This window comes from Cebus imitator, unplaced genomic scaffold (genome assembly GCF_001604975.1).
Source record: "Cebus imitator isolate Cc_AM_T3 unplaced genomic scaffold, Cebus_imitator-1.0 Scaffold584, whole genome shotgun sequence".
NCBI classification, from domain to species: domain Eukaryota; kingdom Metazoa; phylum Chordata; class Mammalia; order Primates; family Cebidae; genus Cebus; species Cebus imitator.
The window spans coordinates 139,898-161,391 of record NW_016107899.1 but is presented as its reverse complement, the minus strand read 5'-3'; the positions used below and the strand labels follow the sequence as shown (position 1 = coordinate 161,391).

The window sequence follows — 21,494 nt, the reverse complement described above, 5'->3', positions numbered from 1 at the left end:
AAACACAACTGACAGTTACTAGTGTATCATCTAAAGCACACTCCTTACATCTGAAATGCAAATATTAAATTGAGATAAAGCCTTAAAGTACTTTCATACAATGATCATATGGATCAGCAATGTGTTCTTGCACAGTGCCTATGGCATCCTCAGGTAACAAGCTTGCACCCTACTCAGTGGCTGTCAAGGGATGGCCCTCCCCGTCTCCTCTCTCTGACACAGCCTGCACTGCACATTCAGTACAAACTTCAGGACACCAGGAGACACTCAGGTTATCTTTTTTTATTTTTATTTTTTGAGGTGGACTCTCGCTCTGTCACCTAGGCAGGAGTGCAGTGGTGCAGTCTCAGCTCACTGCAACCTCTGTCTCCTGGGTTCAAGCAATTCTCTGCCTCAGCCTCCTGAGTAGCTGGGATTACAGGCGCTTGCTACCACGCCAGGCTAATTTTTTATTTTCAGTAGAGATGGGGTTTCACTGTCTTGGCCGGGCTGGTCTTGAACTACTGACCTCAGGTGATCCACCCACCTCAACCTCCCAAAGTGCTGGGATTACAGGCATGAGCCACCGCGCCCGGCCAGGTTGTGTTTCTGTGTCACAGCTCCTGTGCCCTGTAGCCATGCTCAGCACCTGAAGAACATCAGTAAACCATGGCCTGTGGGCTAATCCAGCCTGACCCCTGCTTATTTGTGGCCTGCAAGCTAAGTATGGTGTTTACATTTATTTAAGGTTCTTACATTTTCAAATGGCTAAAAAACCATAAGAATATTTTGTGACAAGTAAAAATTATGTTAAATTCAAATTCTGGTGTATGTAAATAAAGGTTTCTGAAACACAGCCCTGCTCATTCATGAATGACAACATAGCTACTTTTACACTGCATGGTGGAGCTGAGTAGTTGCTATGAAAACCATACAACCCAAGAAGCCTAAAATATTGACTATCTAGTCCTTTACAGAAAGAGCTTTCCTACTTGTTCCTGATGCAGATGAAAGAGAAATTGATTTAAAATGCTTGTGATAACAATGATTTAATGACACTCATATATATGCAACTCATCCAGAACTTGACTAGAAGTTAAGAAACATATTCTTTTAGTCACTCTCTTGTTCTACCACTGCCTAAGAGTAATCAGAGAAATGCAAATAATTTCTTCAAAATAAATGCACAACAGAAAATAACTGGATAGCTTAAGGGGAAGAGAAAGGCTCCAAAACCAGTCAGCTGAATTGGGTTGCATGCAAGCATGAATGCTTTGTAGAGATTCGTACCAAGTGTGTCAGGGTGAAATGGCACAAGGTCTGGGTGTACCTTAGCATACTTCAGCAACAAAAAGAAAAGTGAGTGGTGTGAGTGTCAGATCTTGATAACCAGGCATATGGTTAGAAGACAGCCCCTGGTGCCACTCCCACCACTGTGCCCTGACTTAAGGTGCACTGGGGCGCCTGGCTGAGATTGCTAGCCCAGGCGCCAGCCTCCTGCCCTCCCTCGAGACTCCTTGCTAGGCAATTTCTGGGTATTCTGGCCTGGCTGCTAGCTGGTGATACAACGACAGCCCGCGTGAGTGCAGACACCAGGGCCTGGTTTGGTCCACTCACACACACCCTCAAGGAGGCAATGCGTGGGGCACTCACTCTCTCCTGCACCAAGGCAGACGCACCTGGTGCACATTGCCCATTACTGGAGAAGAGTTTAACAAACAGGATGTTCTCAATGCCTCTTGGGTGATTAGACCTACATGGATGTTTCTGTAGGAGGTAAGGGCTGGCAGAGGTTTCTTGCAGAACATAGTTCATGCATTCAAACTGGCAAGCACATCACCTTCCCTCCTCTACTCCTAGCTGATTGACAGCAAGCTCCTCTAGGCCACTGCTCTCTAGAGTAGCCCAAGGCCTCATAGGAACCATGGGGTGGGATGGGGTGCTTTCAGTTTCAAAGGCTATAAAAGTTCCCAGAAGTAGCCAAGCTCAATCCTGAGGTTCCCACTTCCACCCCATAAATGAGGTTTCTGCGTCTCTTTCCTTTCTTCAACCTGCCTAAGTGTCAGAAAAGAATGAACATTATTGGGCTGGGAAGCTTTGGGGACAGGGTTGTCTGGGTCTTACACCCCAGTGCTTAGCACAGTGGCTGGTTGTTTGCACCTGTAAATGGAATGGATTTACTGCGACTTCAGTATATGGGGAATGCTTAACTGGACTTTAAAAATGCTTTTCTGTTTTAGCAAGCCATTAATTTCTAAGGGAGATTACCCTTTAATAAACCTCTAACACCGTGTGTGTGTGTGTGTGTGTGTGTGTGTGTGTGTGTGTGTGTCTGTGTGTGTGTATGTGAGAGACAGACACAGAGAGAGAGAGAGAGAGAGAGACAGAAAGAGAGAGAGTTTGAGAGAGCTTACCTGTGGTCTTTGATAAATCACCCTGGCATAGAAACTGCAACGGGTACCAAGATCATTCATCTGGAAAGGAATTAGAAAAGGCTGGCAGCATTACAGGAAGCACACAGACATGGCCAATACCTAAAGAACTTGTTAGAAACAAAGACATTACCTGGAGAATGTCTCTTAAGCAGCGAGTAACTGGAGGCTGGTAAAGGTTAGAAATGGGGTCTCCGTCAATTATATCAATTTGTCCCAGACACGGTTGAGCTGTGAAGATGTAACATAAGACTGGAGGAGGTAGATGAGTTTTTATCTGTTTAAATGAGGCAACGGTAGAAGGTGAATGTATTGTTAAAAGACTCAACACATGATTAAAATATCCTCTTTAATACAGACATATTTGCTTACAGATGTGTCCTCTCTCTGGAATGCTATACAATGAATGGATTACACTGTTTACTTCTGGGACCAAGTATAAGAACTTCTATACTTATGAACCTGTTAACAACTCAAGATGCCATTTTAGAAATCTTTCAGGGTATACTGAAAATATCATCTAGAAATTACTTCCTAAGTAATCTAGAAATGGGCTTTTTTTTTTTTGAGATGGAGTTTCATTCTTGTTGCCTGGGTTAAAGTGCAATGGCATGATCTTGGCTCACCACGAACTCTGTCTCCCAGATTCAAGGGATTCTCCTGCCTCAGCCTTGCGAGTAGCTGGGATAACAGGTATGAGCCACTATGCCTGACGTGTGTGTGTGTGTGTGTGTGTGTGTGTGTGTGTGTGTGTGTGTGTTTTCTATAATACAATTCCTCTTGGCAGGCTCATAATTTTGTGTTTTTAGTAGAGATGGGGTTTCTCCATGTTGGCCAGGCTGGTCTCGAACTCCCGACCTTAGGTGATCCGCCCACCTTGGCATCCCAAAGTGCTGGGATTACAGGCATGAGCCACCACGCGTTTTGACAACTATTATGCTGTCTGACACAGTATGGAGTCACAGACTTAGAAGTTAGCCATGACCTAAGGAAGATGTTTTGTTTTGGGAGCTCTGGCCCAAAGCAGCGGTTGTCTAGCCTGTGGGGAAAAGGCACAGGAGGAACAGGAGGGAACAGTTTTAATCCATTTTGCTTCTTAAACACTATCATAAACAAGCAGGACAATGGAAGTTCCTGGCTACCCAGGAGGTTGTACGAATGTCTATGGATTATATTGAGTTCCTGCTCTAATTGGTAACTGAGTGTTGGTTCTGTGAGTGACTAGAAGTTCATGGGAAAAATTCTATATCTACTTTAGTACGAGGCTGAGACCCCAGTCGTTCCAACAGCATGTGAGGGTTGTGGTTTAAGCATTCGTCACAAGTTAACTTCAAGAAAATGTTGTGCAGCACAGTAGGAAAGGCAACCAGAGCTTGGTCTCCAGGGACCTGAATCCCAATCCTGGCTCATATTCACGGGTCACCACAAAGGAACTGGCTGCACGGGGGTTCCTCATTGCCACCGAAGTGGGAGACATAGACCGTGTGGGTGGCAGTGACGATGACTGGCTTGGCACCTGGCATGGAGTAGCCCACAACTGGGGAAGTTTTCCCAATGCTGGGTTTACCTCTTCACAGGGCTGGTCACGGCCAGGTGTTTTCAGAGTTACCGCTGGGGGCCACAGGGTGTCAATCAGACTGAAGATCCCTGCTGTCCTGGAACAAGAAAAGTCAAAGGTATTCATCATCAAACATCCCTTCCTAAGTATTTGGTCAGTGAGCTGGTAGAATGCTTAACAGATTCTAATGTCTAATGACACGGAGCTACAATTCGAGATGTGTGGTGATTCAGATGGGGAAGAAAGAAGGCAGATAAATGGAGAGACACTGTGAGAAACCAACTGCAAAAGAATAAGAACCTGCTCCCTGAATTAGGATCCATTCACACAGTGAAATATTATACAGTCACTGAAATGGTTACAAAGAAAATATTTACGGACATGGAAACATATTTATGATGCCCTGCTAAGAAAAAAGCAGGCAATAAATTAACTTTCTCTCTCTCTCTCTCTCTCTTTGTGTGTGTATCTATGCATGCATTTATACATATTAAGCCAAAGAAAAAGACTGAAGCCTGTAAGAATGTTTTTAGTGGTTATCTGAGTAGAGCTTGGAGGTGATATTTACTTTCTTACTTTGGAGTGGGTATTTTGTATATGTTCCCCAAACAGCTAGGTATTACTTACGTAAGAAAAGTTATGTGGGCTGGATAAGGTGGCTCATGCTTGTAATCCCAGCCCTTTGGGAGGCCGAGTCAGGTGGATCACCTGAGGTCAGCAGTTCGAGACCAGCCTGGCCAACATGGTGATACCCATCTCTACTAAAAATACAAAAATTAGCTGGGTGTGGTGGCAGGTGCCTATAATCCCAGTTACTTGGGAGGCCAAGGAGGAGAATCGCTTGAACCTGGGAGGCGGAGGCTGCAATGAGTTGAGATCACACCACTGCCCTCCAGCTGGGCAAGAGGGAAACTCCATCTCAAAAAGAAAAANAAAAAAAAAAAAAAAAAAAAAAAAAAGAAAGAAAAGAAAAGTTATCTGAAGTAAGAAATACAGAGTTTTGTCTTTTGCACAAAAAGACAAAACACTGTTATGATTTCACTTACATGGCTCTCACCTTAGATCTGACTGCACTTCCAAGACCTGGCTCTAACCTTTACCTGAGCCCCTTGTTAACAGAGATGGAGAATAGCAGGGCCCCTGGAATCAAAAAACTCGTCTAGTGTAAGCTCTGCCTTTTATATACTGTGAGACCTTGAGAAGATGCTAAGACCTTGTGGCAGCCCTTCTGGGAAACCGGGGGGATGCTGCTGGCATTATTGCAGTGGGTAAAGGAAGTAAAGAATGCATGTGCAGCACCTACTAGGGTTTCTATGCTCAGAGTGAGTGCCCAACACATTAGCCACTTGACGTTACTCTAGTTATCAGTGTTGTCATTGCTAAAGCCATAAACTTTTATGCTGCTTTTTGCTCAAAAATCTGCCCAGTTTAAGACAGGATTTTAATCCTAGTGTTACTTTGTGAAGAAACAAAGTAAAATTAAGATAAAATTCAGTAAAATTAAGTAAAATTTATTCACGATAAAAGATGAATATAAAAAAAATGGTCTTCTTTTTTAGAAAAATAAACAACCAGTATAGAAAAATAACCTTTTCCAGACAGTGACAGAGTACTTATCAATTTTCCTAAAATTTTGGAGTTTCCCAAAAAGTGTTCTGTGGAGTGTAACCTATGAGAACAGAACTCTGTGGCCAGCACTGCTGTGTGGTGCATCTGCAGCTGGCAGGACACTCACATGCTACGGTGGGAGTGGACATGGTGGAGGGCCCAGAGAGCCTCGTGTAAAAGGTGCCTGTGACACACTGTTTTAAACCAAAGCTTCTCCTGTTTTTAACCATGAAACCCCTTTTGGTGTCATCACTAATCACGTCCTCAGAAACTAGTGTTCTCTTGGAATTCTCTTTGATAAATGCTGTTCTGGAAGCACACAGCCATAGGAAAGTTCTATTTAAATTTAAAGACTTCTGTTTATTTAGAGGATGCTACCACCTAATTCAAAGACTTTAGACATATTATACATTTATATTCAATGCAAGATGCTTAGCTGAAGAATGGCTATGAGTTAAATAAAATGCCTAGTGTCATAAAAAATTAGCTTCTCTACTGTTTTTAAAAACTATTTTTAAAAAGAGATAATGGTTTGGATGGCTGCTATTGTCCTGGGGGCAGCTCACACATTCATGTAAACGACTCCAGCCTGTGCTGGAAACTTGGTGCAGAAGCTCACTTTTGGCACAGTTAAAGTGTATTGTTCCTCCCACTGCAATTCACTCTTTACTATTAATTTTGCATAAGGATTTATCTTGTTACATAGGAAATGTTCTTTTAAAAAAGTGATCCTTTAAAAATATGTTTAAGCAACAAACAAGCTGTCTGACAGGGAAGTGGCTACCATAAGTCTGTCTTTTCAAAAATTAACAAACATTTTCATTTAAAAAATTTACAATATAGGCCAGGCGCGGTGGCTCACGCCTTGTAATCCCAGCACTTTGGGAGTCCGAGGCAGGTGGATCTTGAGGTCAAGAGATTGAGACCATCCTGGCCAACGTGGTGAAACCCCATCTAATACTAAAAAAAAAAACAAAAATTAGCTGGGCGTCGTGATGCGCGCCTGTAGTCCCAGCTACTCAGGAGGTTGAGGCGGGAGAATTGCTTGAACCCAGGAGGCGGAGATTGCAGTGAGCTGACATTGCAGTGAGCTGAGATTGCGCCACTGCACTCCAGCCTGGCGCCTGGCGATGGAGTGAGACTCTGTCTAAAAAAAAAAAAATTAAAATATAAAGTAAATGTTTAATTACAGAAAAAAGGAACATACAGATTACTTCATTATGCTTATGATTTGATAATATCACTATGTTGGAATAAATTTCTTTGGGTATACCTTAATTTATAGATTGCATAAAATGAGTCTGCAGACAAATTTGGGTCATTAATCTGTGACAACAAAAGTTTGTGGAGCAGACAAGGAGAGAAACAGGGCCAGCTGTCCTACCCACCAGGTCCCCAGTTTGGCAGGCTCTGCAGCAGTCAGCAGCTCTCCCAGCAGCTCCCACAGGACTCCCTTCCAGAGAGCATGGGTGGAGGTCAAGTCAGCTGCCCATCGCTGATGGGAGAACCACGTTTCCTGCCACTGTCAGTCACAGTTCATCCAACCTCTAACAATCAGCTGCATTTGAAGAGCGGCAAGAAAGGGGCTAAGGGTGGTGCAGGACACATGGAGAAGGAAGGAGGCAGCAGGGTACAGGCAGGCAATGGTGACAGGCTGGGAGCCTCCTCTGTGCACCCACTTGGGGGCTGTGGCAGATCCACCTGCACGCACAGGCTGTAGAACACGCAGCTGCTCCTGGAGGTGGGAGGTGGGAGGCGGGAGGTGGGAGGCCTGGCAGGAGCCCACGCAAGATTTCCTAAAGTTACGCTCAGGAAGCTGAAAGACTTTCAGTGCTATGTCTTTATAATAGTAACCAGTGTACTTTTTAAGTAGAAAGATATCAAGATCTATACACATGTTAAAATTGTATCTACCAAATTATACTTAAAATGGTTAAAATAATAAATTTTATGTCATTTTACCACAATGAAAATTATATTTACCATAAAAATAAATACTAAGTGTTGTTTCTTCTTCTTCTTTTTTTCCAACAGGGTATCTCACTCTGTCACCCGGGCTGGAGTGGTGCAATCATGGCTCTCTGAGGCCAACCCTAAGACTATTTCAAGTCTTCCATACTCTTTAAAGCAAGGCTACTCCGACGTGTTACTAGTCACTGAAGTGTAAGAGGCACTTTCTGAGAACATGTTCTCACTTATAAAAAAGCCCTTGGAGACACCCCTCAAGAGAGATAAAATAAGGACGGGGGTACCACATCACTTACATCTCACGAGGGCCCATGGAGAGCCTGAGACTGGGCTGTACTGGAGATGAGGGACATGTGGAAAGGGGTCCTGCCAACTCATATCCTCCAGGCTGGGCCTGCACACTCGAAACCCATGATGCTGAGGGTGATGTGCATTTGCTTGGAGGAATGCTGGCCACAGAACTGATGATAGAGTGGACAAGGTCCACCTTCCACCCACTGTGGAAGTTCTGAATCTCTCTCGGCCTCATTTTCCTCCCTTGTAAGATTCTGTGATTCTCTAATTCCTAATGCTGCTGCTGTTCCTCACTGACACGTGCCTCTGTTTGAGGGGGAAAGATGGTTCCAAAGTCTCCAGTGCTAGATGTGGGTGGTGAAGTTGACACCTTTCTCTGTAAGCGTGGCAGCATGGGGTGCTAGAAACAGCCAGCCATCTGCGGTAAGTGCCTTCTGCAGGCTGACAGGTAAGCTTGGTTGACTGAAGGCTTTCTGTGTTGCAAAGGGCTCTCTGGTGCAAAACAGAATTGCACCTGAACATTTCCAATCTATTTGTAATGAAAAATTTACAAAGATGGAATAGCTAACTTTAACTTTAAAAAGCATTTTCAAATTTGTTGTTTTAGTAATTACCAGATCCTTGAGAGAAAAAGTACTCTAAACATTATAAAGGGTTAGGAATAATCTTTTATTGGGGATATTTATATGGAGCAAAGTTAATTTCTTAGAATTAAAAAAATCAATTTTCTTGCCTGAATTTTGTTGTTGGTAAGATATTTTGGGAGCTGTCAAAATCTAAGCAGAAAACACACAAATCACAAAGGAAGAGAACCAACTTGAGACCATCTCCAGAAAAAATTTACAAATTCAGTTCAAGAATTGGAAGTGATGTCAATGCACAGATGTTTCTCCTGAGTAAACTAGAGCCGAGGTTTCCCATTGTGCAACAAGAAAGGTGAATGGAACAGAGTAAGCTACCCAGGTGCAGAGAACCTCACCTGGGTACCTCCATTTCCTGAATTCCTAAAAAGGCAGCCCCTGTATCACCCACGAGCTCAGAAGTGAGGATGGGGCAAGTTCTGGGGCAATGGAAGTTGGCTGCAGACCAAGAAGAGAGTGGTAGTGGGCACCACACCCAAGAGGAGTCTCAGAAATACACAACACATGAAGGAAACAGGGTTTCTGCCTCACTGCCATTGAAACAATGCTAAATTTACGTATTTCTACACATATTTTATGGATATTTTGGCGCAGCAAATTATCTGCTTCGTCTGGCCTCATTATAGCTGGTGTTATTGACCTTGACCGGTAGATGACAAATGTCATTTGGAAAACCAGCCATTCAAAGTAAGGGCAACCAAGATTTCCACACTCCAGCCCACTGGAAGAAAGTAAACATGGAAAGTCTTTGCACACTGGAACATAAGCTGATATTACCAGCTTGCTTGACTATTCTCTTAGTTATTTCAGGGTTTATTTTTTCCATCTGATACTGTCTCATGCAACTACTCTCAAATCTTCACAGGGCAATTTAAAACTGCCTGAATCGCTTTCTTTTGGGTATGGATAGAGTGGAAATTGCTCTAGGAGATTTAAGCCACAATGGCACTGTGGACAACAGGAAATGGGAAGATAACAAGTAAGGAAGCACCTGCCCCTCCACAGACTCATCCTCAGAGAGCTCGGAATCATTTTTCTTTAGCCAAGCATATATTTTGCATATAGAATGTTCTTAAAATTTGTCATGTTGCTGCTAATTTCTCTGTACCTATTACTATGGTAGGACTCATATCTCTCCAAGATAGTTCATTTGGATAGTGGAATACTTCAGAATAGTCATTCGTAAAGTGGAGTCTGGGGTTTGCTCGAGGTTCTGAGAGACTTCAGGCAGCCTACAAGGCCAAAACTATTTTCTGCTAAGCCTTTATTTTTCCTTCTCACTTCCATTCTCTCACGAGTGTACAGTGGTGATATTTGTGATAGAGGCTCATATGTGATATTACAACAGACTGAAGGTGGAGCACAGATGATAATCCATCATCTCCTGTTCAACCAGTGAAGGGACCTGTGAAACACAGGGCAATGCCACTCTCATCACTAAATGCTTGTTTTTGTGTTTTAGGAAATATTTTTCATAAAAAATGTTATTTAGGCTGTCATGTAATAGGTTTATTATAGACACTTTTAGGTAAATTAATGCATTAAATCTTTTTCAGTTTTAATTTTTAATACAGTAAACATTGATTAACACATATTTAAAAAAAAACCTCTTTGGGTCCTCATTATTCTTTTATATTACACGCCCCCCCCCCCCCAAAATATATTTTGGAGATACAGTCTTGCTCTGTCACCCAGGCTGGAGTGCAGTGGTGTGACCTTCTGGGCTCAAGCAATCCTCTGGCCTTAGCCTTCCAAATAGCTGGGACTACAGGTGTGCACCACTATTCTTGGCTAATTTTTTTGATTTTTTTGTACAGATGGGGTTTCACTATGCTGCCCAGCCTGGTCTCAAACTCTAGGCCTCAAGTGATCTTCCTGCCTTGGCCTCCCAAAGTGCTACGATTGTAGGTGTGAGCCACCATGCCTGGCCAGTCCTCATTACTTTTTATTTTTTTCCTTCTTCCCTCCTTGTCTTCTACCTGGATGTGTTCTTTAGATTGCCTCCCCTCTCTCAGTCTGTCTGCCTCTCCTGCCCAATGCTGGCCACATACTACACATCTTCCCTCACACAGCAGAGTCTCTACATGCCAGAGACAACAGACTTCAGGCATTTCTGGTAGGTGGTATTTTAAGATATAATCTCAATGCAGTCTAAGAAACAATTTCCTATTTGCTGCTGAATCATTATTAATTATGTCCAATAAGCTTAGATAGGAATCCTATTTTGAGTTGCAAAGGTAACTTCCCGGACATTCATTGTAAAATTAGGTCAATGCATGTGGGTTATTTGTAAATAATGTAACACTTCCTATAACTCCATTCTTTCCTGTGGCTCCACACTCAACATGAAAATAGTAGTTTTAGTAGCAGGCCAACTTGCAACATTGAGAAAGACCTGTGGAGACTCTGAGCAAGTCTCTCTGGGCCGGAAGGGAGCTCTTCATGTGGCTCCTGGCGTTGCTGGGTCTCCCACTACATGAAAGCACCAGGGCCAAAGAGAACAGCAAAGGGCAAGCAGTCTTGAATAGGCGAATCCTGCAAGAATCACTGTTGGCTTTTGTACAAGGACATAGGTGAGAATAGGCAAAGAGGTCACTCTGATGCCACTCTGAGGCATCTCTGCTCCACCTCACCCTGTGTTCAGGGCTTGTCACCAAACTAACATCCTCTTGCTTAGTTAGTGCTGCCTGTTTTGTATCCTCAAAAGAATGTAAGCCTTCTGAGAACAGGCTCTGTGTGTCTGTTCTCTGTGGAATGCCGGTCTCTAGATGAGAGTCTGGTGCCTGGGAGGCCCATAGCGCTGGCATGGCACGAGGTCATGAATCTGGGGTGCCAGCTAGCAGGGCCAGCAAGCCTCTGGCCAGTATTGCACAGTGAGGACACATGGCCTTTCAGCAACACTGCACCTCTCGCACATCACAAGTGTCCCTCAACGCTTCAGTTTGATAACTTTTCATGAGCCCTGATTTCTCTTGGAAGAAATCCATGGCTTCTGATACATTTCTTTAACCTAAATTCACTTGTTCATTTCATTCATTTAATGTTAAACTCTAGGCTAGTTGGAGATACAGTTTAGGTATATTATTAAGAAGTAAAAATAATGCCTTCAAGAAGATAGCTTAGCTCCTTTTATGTCACCCTTAAACACACAAAAAACAACCTCAAGTGAATTAAACAAACTCTTGCCTCGTACTGAAATGGATTTTCTCCAACAAGGTTTGTTCTACTAGGGTAGCAGCAACAAATGGCCCAAGAGATCATGAACAACTGGTAGGAGCCATGGAAACCTTGAGATTCTAACAAGATTAGATTAGCTGTGATTAAAATGTACCATTAGGCTGGTGGGATAGTAAAATGAGGCCATCACTCTGGAAAACCACATGGCAGCAGTCCAGCCATTTACCTCCTGGCTGTCTATAAAGAGACCTGAGAACTTACATCTACACTTGTATATGAATGTTTGCAGCAGGATTGTTCAAGATACCCAGAAAGTAGAAACAACACAAATGTCCATCAGCTGTTGAATGCATAAATTTGATGTAACTATGTCATGAAATATTATTCAGCCATAAAAAGAATAAAATTTTGACTGGGTGCAGTGGCTCACACCTGTAATCCCAGCACTTTGAGAGGACAAGGCAGGTGGATCACTGGAGATCAGGAGTTTGAGACAAGCCTGGCCAACATGGTGAAACCCTGCCTCTACTAAAAATACAAAAATTAGCTGGGCGTGTTGATGTGCACCTGTAATCCCAGCTACTCTGGAGGCTGAGGCAGGAAAACTGCTTGAACCCAGGAGGTGGAGGTTGCAGTGAGCCAAGATCACGCCATTGGACTCCAGCCTGGGCAACAAGCAAGAAACGTGATCTCAAAAAACAACAACAACAAAAAAGAAGGAAATTCTGATACATGTTACATCATGGATGGACCTTAAAACATTCTGCTAAAGTGAAAGACACCAGACATCAAAGGTCACATCTGCATGGTTCCATTGACAGGAAATGTCCAGAACAGGCAAATCCACAGACAGAAAGTAGAAGAGTGGCCACCGGGGGAGGGGACGTGTGGAGCTCTTGCTGAAGGTACAAGATTTCTTTCTGGTGTGATGAAAATGTGCTGGAATTAGGATGCTGGTTGTACAACCTTGTAAGTAAAATAAAAATCAATGATTTGTATACTTTAAAAAGGGTAACACCTTATGGTATGTAAATTACGTCTCAGTCAAGCTGTTACTTAAAAAGCGTCATTAAGACAGGGGCCTGTAATCTGGAGACTGCTAAACCTGACCTGAAATACATCCATTGCTATACTTTCTTCAACTCCGCTTAATGATTTTGCTACAAACATTATCTCTTCCGTTCCTCAAAGCCCCCATCCAAACTAATCTCACGCTTCCAGGAAATGAAAAGCTGGAGACTTGTGCAATAAAAGAGTAGTGCTGTTATCTTCACTGGGAAGCTGACACAGAACCCAGGAGCAGTACAGGGCTGGGAGCCAGCCAATGGCTTCAGCACTCTACTTTTGGAGTGGCTGAGCTTCCTTCTCCTAAGTGATGACAGATGGGTGGTGAAACACTAGCTCCATGTAACTGCTGGTGTGCCCCTCAGCCCTGCTAAGCCACAGGAGCAGGTCTTGAGCACCAGACAGGACAGCCCTGCTCTGTGGCTCTTCACAGGACAGAGACGGTGCCTGGGCTGGGCCCTGGGTTTGTGGCAGCACAGGAAAACATGGCTTAGCATACAAAGAAAAATACTTCCTTGGGTTTCCACATCTATATAAAACTGTGGCCATGTGAACTTCATACTTAAACCCTCTTCTATAACGTAAGGTATTGCAGAACAGTAAAATGCACACTGTAAAGCAGTATTTCAGGAATACTGCTGGTATGTCCTGGAGCAGCCCTTCAAGCACCGTGGTGGGACAGCCAGGAAGCATCTGATCAGGCATTCTGACTCCGGAGACTGCTCTCTGCTAAGAATATGCTATGAATACCATATAGGTGTAGGAACTTATGAAACATTTCCAAAGCAAGTTCATTTATTGAGATGGAATCTCACTTTGTCACCCAGGCTGGAGTGTAGTGGCATCATCTTGGCTCACTGCAACCTCTACCTTCTGGGTTCAAGTGATTGTCCTGCCTTAGCCTCCAAAGTGGCTGCAAGTACAGGTGTGTGCCATCACGTCTGGCTAATTTTTGTATTTTTAGTAGAGATGCAGTTTCTCCATGTTGGCCAGGCTGGTCTCAAACTTCTGGCTTCAAGTGATCTGCCCATCTCAGACTTCCCAAGTGCTGGGATTCCAGGTGCGAGGCACTGTGCTTGGCCTGCTATTATATTTAAAAATGTCTTCTGTTAAAGACAGGGGATTAAAAATAATACATAGAATAAAAGAAAAAATGTCCTCCTAATCAACTCTTGACTCAAGATTGAGGACATAAAATTATTAAGTAGTATAATGTAGTAACTTTGTAAAAAAAATGTTCTTTACACACTTCTGTTCTACCTCATCAGGATATTACACACACATACACACACCGGCAAAGGAAATGAAGAGCTCCTGAAACGTGTTGCTATCTGCAACTCTGCAAACAGTTCTCTCTTCTGTCCTGGTGGTGGTACTTACTATTCCAAAAGCCTCACATGATCCACCTGCTCACCAGCATGGAGGTGGAAAAACCCAGACTTTCACAAAAAATCTGTCGGCCCATAGCTCTTATATACACATAGGTATTTTTTTTTTAACCAAATATTACAAGTGTGCTCTGATACTTAAAAAACAAAACAAAACAAAACAACCAAAACCCTTGTCTCCTTACAATTCATCCTATTATCCTAAATTCACATATCAAGTAGCCTCCCCTCATATAATGCTTCAAATACTGAAACTGTGAGTCCCATTAAAATAATTTACATTGACATGCCAAATAATGAAGAGGAAAACAACAAAATACCCTTATATCAAGCGACCAGGCTTCAACCTAATCAGTAAACAGCCTGCACTGTGCCACAGCTAGCCTTGGGGAGGGAAGTGATGCTGGCATTGGAGTGTGCCTCATCAGAGCTCCCACACAGCCCCCAGTCACGGAGAGCTGTAGAGAGAGTTGCAGAGGGGAAGGGCCTGGGATTGTGTCAGAGTCAGACATCTGGTGTGGACTCTGTCTTACCGCTGGTCCGCACCATGGACAGAGTCTGTGGTGTGGACTCTGTCCCCAACAAGGTGCCTGCTGCAATGAAGCTAGGCTATGCTTCAAGCTGCCAGAATAGATGCAGAATTCTCTTGGGAGCCGTGTCAAAGTAAGCTTTAACCCTACCTGACCACTTTGCAGTTGTAAAATCTTTACTGCTGATGAGCTTCAAGCTCGTCATCTGTGAATGGGTAAAGGAATATCTGCTTCTGAGACTTTTTTTTTTGCATCACAAAAACAGGCCTGATTGGCCTATGATAAACAGTAGCTCTTGTTATGATACACATCCACCTGACTTACACTTCACTGTTTCCCTTGGTGCTCGTTAGTCTCATTTTACCTGAAGGAGACACAGACTACAGCCTCTGCTGGAAGTATTCTGATTAAAGGTAACCCAGCCGACTCAGGAGAGTTATGAGTCCAGAAGCCATTTCAAAAACACTTAATGTTTCCTGGGGCCCTGCCTGTGGGTCATGAAAACAAGTCTAGTTACATACTCTGGCCAGGCAGTCCCACTTTGGGAATGATATCTGCTTCCCCCACATAAATTGGTACTTCTGTCGATAAAAAGAAAAGCAATCCACAACACATAAATTATATACAACCAGTGACAGACTACTACTCGGAATATATAAAGCTCAACACCCCAAGAGAAAAATAAACAAAAGGCTTGAGCAGCACTTCACCAAAGTGGAAACGCAAATGGCAATACAGTGCAAAAGGCTCCCAGCCTCAGCAGTAATCAGGAACTGGAATTTAAACCACAGTGAATTCCACTACAGACCTACCAGGCTGAAAAAAATGCAGTCTAGAAAAAAGATAAGAAAAAAGACATGTAAGTGTAGCAACTAAGGGAAAGAGAGCAGAGCAGCGGGAGCTCCACAATGCTAACAGGAACGGAGGCGGCACTCTGCTCTTGGAAGACAGTCTAGCATTATCCACTGAAGGTGAGGAATACCCTACCCCCATGATGTGCACACCTGTGTCCTAGGAGATACATGGCAGGGGGCTCATGCCGCTGCCAGCAGTTCCTGGAAACCCTAGAACAACTGCATGAAGAGATTGTGGTAAATAAATAAAATGGAATGAAAACAAATAAACTGGAGCTACCTGCAATAGACAGATGAATCTTACAAGGTTTATTGGACTAGCACTATGTTGTCTCCAGCCCTCTTCTGTAAGAGGCCCCCACAGCAGGGTCCTCTTGTGTGCAGCTGGGGCTGCAGCATCTCTGGTGAGCAAAAAAAGCAAAACACAATGTGCAAGCATGATGTTATTTCCATAAAGTTCAAAAACAGTTACACACACACACACACACCCCATACACGCACATACACACTCGCACGTGTGCATATTTAGTACACAAATATGAGCAAAAAAAGCAAAACACAAAGAATGCACAAGCATGATGCTGTTTCCATAAAGTTCAAAAACAGGTAAACCTACACACACACACACACACACACACACACACACACACATTTTTTTTTGAGAGCCAGCTCTCTCTGTCATCCAGTGATTCTCCCATCTCAGCCTCCCAAGTAGCTGGACTACAAGTGTGCACCACCACACTTGGCTAATTTTTTATTTTTTGTAAAGACAAGGTCTTACTGCATTGCCCAGGCTGGTCTCGAACTCCTGGCCTCAAGTGATCTTCCTGTCTTGGACTCCTGAAGGGCTGGAATTACAGTACGAGCCACCATGCCCAGCCTAAATATATTTTTAAAGATGTATAAAAAGTAGTGCAGCTGTAAAGAAACACATGGAAGAAATCCCAAAAGTGTGAAGATCTTGAGGATCAGGGTGAGGGCAGCAGGTGGCTTCTGAATACCAGCCATGTTTATTGAATTCAGTGGTAGCTTCATAAGTGAGCTTTACTCACTTACTATTTGTTACAATCTACAATTATGCCCTCTTTCATATGCTTGTTATATCTCACAGTAAAGAAGCTTAAAATATAAGCTCAATAAATAAAGGGGACACAGACAGAGATATACAAGGAAGTATGCTGCAACGCTGCTTTCTGGTAAAAACCAGAAATAACCTGAATGACTATCAGAAGAGGGACATCCTGGTGAAATTAAGTGAAAAAGGCAAGCCATACCTTTTTGTTTACAGGTATGTCGACATTTGTGGAAAAAGGTGTGAGATTACTCATTGGGGTAAATATCCGGTGGGTAAAAGGGAGATTATTAAATTGTTTTTATAATTTATGCTAATTATTTGAACAGCAACAACCAACAAAAGCAGTGGCTATTTACAGATCATTACCAAAAGTCCTAATCTGAAGCCTTTCACAAATGTACAGTCTAGGTTCAATGTCCTCATGACAACCTACCTCATTGTTGGTGGCTTTAGAAAGAGAAGTAAATTATCTTGCTTTTATTTAACAGTAGTGACATTAAAAGTAATGGCAAAAACTGCAATTACTTTTGCACCAACCTTTCCTTAAAGCTAATTATTTTTGTTAATAAGTATCTAAGTAAACTGGGGGGAAAAACCCTAACTAAACCAAAAGCAGGCAGTATAATTATTTACTATGGATTTAATACTCTTCCTGGTTACTCAAGACAATCCTAGTATAGTTATTACTGTTGTTTAACAAAAACAGTGGAAAATGCTAAGAATTTAAATTAGTATCAACATTACTGACAAGAAATAATCAGATTTTTGTTTTGAGGGCCAGGGGTTATAACAACAAAACAAATGAGAAATTTACAGAAATGAATTCTCCTAAAATTGGAAGTAATTAAATGTCAGATGTAGTACTGAATATCAGACTTGGAATTTGGTAGAACTGTCTTGAGACCCAGCTCACATATAGGGAGCCAAATTACTTAATGTCAGTGAGCTTCAGGGTCTTCATCTAAAAAATAAATACCATGACCTAATTTATTAGCTAGTTTGAGAGTAAAATGAAAAAACAGAGTGACTCCAGTGACGCTCAAGCTTTCTTTTCTTTCCATTTTCAACATCCCATATTAACAGAGAGAGATTTTCTTGGCAAATTATAAAGATTTAACTGTTTTTTCCAAAATTCAAATCTGTTAGATTTTCCAAATTTGATAATTCAGCTAATAATGGCATATTTAAAGTAAGTATTTGGATTTTTTATTTGAGATTAATACAAGAATTTCCATTCTGCTTCTGAATCATACTGCTACCCAGTGTCCCCATGACAGCAACTACTACCACAAGCTATTAACCCGAAAGGAAGAAAGAGGAAGAACTAAGGAATATGTGAAATGTTTGTATAATCAATTAATCCACAATAGATGCTTTCAGACTATGTTGCTGGACTCCTAAGGAGCTGGGTGAGGAGCCATGTTGGCCCAACTCATCTACCTTCCAGAACAAACAACGTCACATGATTTGTTTTGCAAGCTTTTTCTTTAGATTTCCTTCCTTCCTTCCCTTCCCCCCCCCTCTTTCCTTCTTTCTTTCCTTCCTTCCTTCCTGCCCTCCCTCCCCTCTCTTCCCTCCCTCTTTCCCTCCTTCCTTTTTTTCTTCCCTCCCTCCCTTTCCATGTGTAGAGATAGGTCTCACTATGTTGCCTAGGCTGGTTTTGAACTCCTGTGCCCAAGTAATCCTCCTGCTTTGACTTCCCAAAGTGCTGGGATTACAGGTATGAGCCATCATGCCTGAACAGATTTCTATTAAAGAAAAATAAAAACAGAAAGTTTTAAAACTACTGACTTCCTACTGGTAGATAATTATGATTTCTGTGGAAAGAAGGATAGTGAGGGGTGCGGTGGGGGAAATATTTCTAAGAGAAGAAATGAATAAAAAGGAAAAAAACAAAACCCTGCCCATTTACTGAATTCTAGACTTACTGTGCTGCAAGGTAAATTAACTAGTTAAATTACTAACCTGAAGGGATAAGGGGTATTTGTTTTTATGCTGTCATATTAGCTGACCTTCCATTTGGTTTCTTTTTTCTTATTTTTTTTTGAGACGGAGTTTCACTCTTGTTGCTCAGGCCGGAGTGCAACAGCACAATCTCGGCTCACTGTAATCTCTGCCTCCCAGATTCAATTGATTCTCCTGCCTCAGCCTCTGGAGTAGCTGGGATTACAGGCACCTGCCACCATGCTCAGCTGATTTTTAGTATTTTTAGTAGAGATGGCATCTCACTACGTTGGCCAGGCTGGTCTCGAACTCTTGACCTCAGGTTATCCACCTGCCTCAATCTCCCAAAGTGCTGGGATTACAGGTGTGAGACGCTGCGCCCAGCCCATTTTGTTTCTTTCTTTCTTTTTTTTTTTTTAGAAAGAAAGAAAAAGAAAAAGAAAAAAAGAAAGAGAGAGAGAGAAAGAAAAAAAAAGAATATATAAAAAAAAGAATGAAGGAGAGAAAGAAAGAGGAAGAGGAAGAGGGAGAGAGAATGGGAGTGTTGCTTTATTGTCCGGGCTAGAATGCAGTATAAAAATGGGTATGCCAATAATTGTGCTTAATAATGGAAACATGAAAAAATGAGGAAAGAAAATAACAAACAAGCAGCCAACCAATATTTCATTTAAACCTCTAAGTAGGTGTGATGTGGTACTGATAAGAGTGTATGTTTTGTGTATTTAAAATGGGAGAGTTCTAGAAATGTTTATTAAGTTTACTAGTTCCAGATCTGAGTTCAAGTCCTGGATATCCTTGTTAATTTTCTGTCTCGTTGATCTGTCTAATATTGATGTTGAAGTCTCCCACTATTATTGTGTGGGAGTCTAAGTCTCTTTATAAGTCTTATGTATCTGGGTGTTCCTGTATTGGGTGCGTATATATTTAAGATCGTTAGCTCTTCTTGTTGCATTGATCCTTTTATCTTATGTAATATCCTTCTTTGCCTCTTTTGATCTTTGTTGCTTTAAAGTCTATTTTATCAGAGGCAAGAATTGCAACTCCTGCTTTTTATTTATTTATTTTTGCTCTCCATTTGGTTGGTAAATCTTCCTCCATCCCTTTGTTTTGAGTCTTTGTGTATCCTTGCATGTGAGATGGGTCTGGATACAGCATACAGATGGGTTTTGGCTATGTCTTTTGATTGGGGGATTTAGTCGATTAAAATCTAGAATTAATAATAATATATGTGAGTTTAATACTCCCATTTGACGTTAGCTGGCTGTTTTGCCCATTAGTTGATGTAAATTCTTCATTATGTTGATGCTCTTTACTTTTTGGCTATTTGTAGAAAGGCTGATACTGGTTGTTCCTTTCTATGTGTAGTGGTTCTTTCAAAAGCTCTTGTAAAGCAGGCCTGGTGGTGATGAAATCTCTGAGTACTTGCTTGTTCACAAAAGATTTTATTTTTCCTTCGCTTATGAAGCTTAGTTTGGCTGCATATGAAATTCTGGGTTGAAAGTTCTTTTCTTTAAGGATGTTGAATATTGGCCCCCACTCTCTTCTGGCTTGTAGGGTTTCTGCTGAGAGATCTACTGTGAGTCTGATAGGCTTCCCTTTGTGGGTAACGTGACTTTTCTCTCTGGCTGCCCTTCGTATTTTCTCCTTCATTTCAACCCTGGTGAATCTGACGATTATGTGCCTTGAGGTTGGTCTTCTTGAGGAATATCTTTGTGGTGTTCTCTGTATTACCTGGAGTTGAATATTGTCCTGCCTTGCTAGGTTGGGAAAGTTTTCCTGAATAATATCCTGAAGCGTATTTTCCAGCTTGGATTCATTCTCTTCATCACATTCAGATACACCTATCAAACGTAGATTAGGTCTTTTCACATAGTCCCATATTTCTCCCCTGCTGACCAAAGCAGATGAGGGGGACATTCACCCACCCCAGCAAAAGTGTTATTAACCTGCTGCCCTCTGGATTGTAAATGCCTTGAGGGCAGGAGCAATGACTTCACATGCCCATGCTAAGGTGCTGTTTGCTGAATGAATAAGTGAAGCCATAGCAACATACAGAAGGCTGTAGTCAAGGCAGAACTTTTATCTAATTGACAATAATGTGAACTTATTTTTGTTGAGTAGTGGGGTAAGTATAGTCTAAAAGTTTTAAATAGTTTTAGCTTCAGCAGTAGAAGGGTAGGTACTCAGGGCATGAATGCTGGCAATGGTTAATGCTTAGCCTATACAGTTCAAACAGAATCTCTCAGATGGTTTGTGGTTCTCATTCATCCTCCTTCCTGTGATCAAACAGGTGGGTGTCCCAAGCCTGATCACAGTCCCTTGTCTTCCCTTTGCATGCTTTAATCACTTGATTTTCACTCTCATTGATAGTGAAAGTAGATTACATAGAGTAGACATAAAATTGGGTTTCTTATGTTAAAGATAAGACATCTTCCACTGAAAGACAAAACTGATGGCTGATTTACAGGATTGTTCATTTTAATAAACAAATTCATGTATTTCCCCAAAATAGCCTTACTGGCCAAGGTTAATAATAACTAGCATTTCCTTTTAAGCCCCTATTTCTTATGTTGTATCTTTTTGATATATGTGGAATGATGCCCAGAAGTTTCATTGAGAAACTATTCTTTTCCAACTGAACTTATGAAATATTTGTATTTATTTATTTATTTTTAAAGTGAAATCAAGTTTATTAAGAAAGTAGAATAAAAGAATGGCTACTCCATAGACAGAGCAGACCCGAGGGCCGCTGGTTGCGTATTTTTATGGTTATTTCTTGATGATATGCTAAACAAGCGGTGGATTAGTTATGCCTTCCCCTTTTATTTATTTATTTTTATTGCATTTTAGGTTTTGGGGTACATGTGAAGAACATGCAAGATTGTTGCATAGGTACACACATGGCAGTGTGATTTGCTGCCTTCCTCCCCTTCACCTATATCTGGCATTTCTCCCCATGCTATCTCTCCCCACCTCCCCAC

At 42.0% G+C, this 21,494-nt stretch overlaps 1 protein-coding gene across 1 annotated transcript in view; it reads right to left on the bottom strand.

Annotated features, from left to right (window-relative positions):
- The window catches only part of SPIDR (scaffold protein involved in DNA repair), a 156,741-nt gene that overhangs the window by 31,259 nt on the left and 103,988 nt on the right, over positions 1-21,494 (bottom strand). Inside the window, exons 4-6 of the mRNA XM_017516401.2 lie at positions 3,979-4,066; positions 2,545-2,688; positions 2,394-2,453 (exon numbers count right to left, since the gene is read on the bottom strand). Coding sequence (XP_017371890.1) covers positions 2,394-2,453; positions 2,545-2,688; positions 3,979-4,066 — 292 coding nt within the window. The remainder of the gene's footprint in view (positions 1-2,393; positions 2,454-2,544; positions 2,689-3,978; positions 4,067-21,494) is intronic.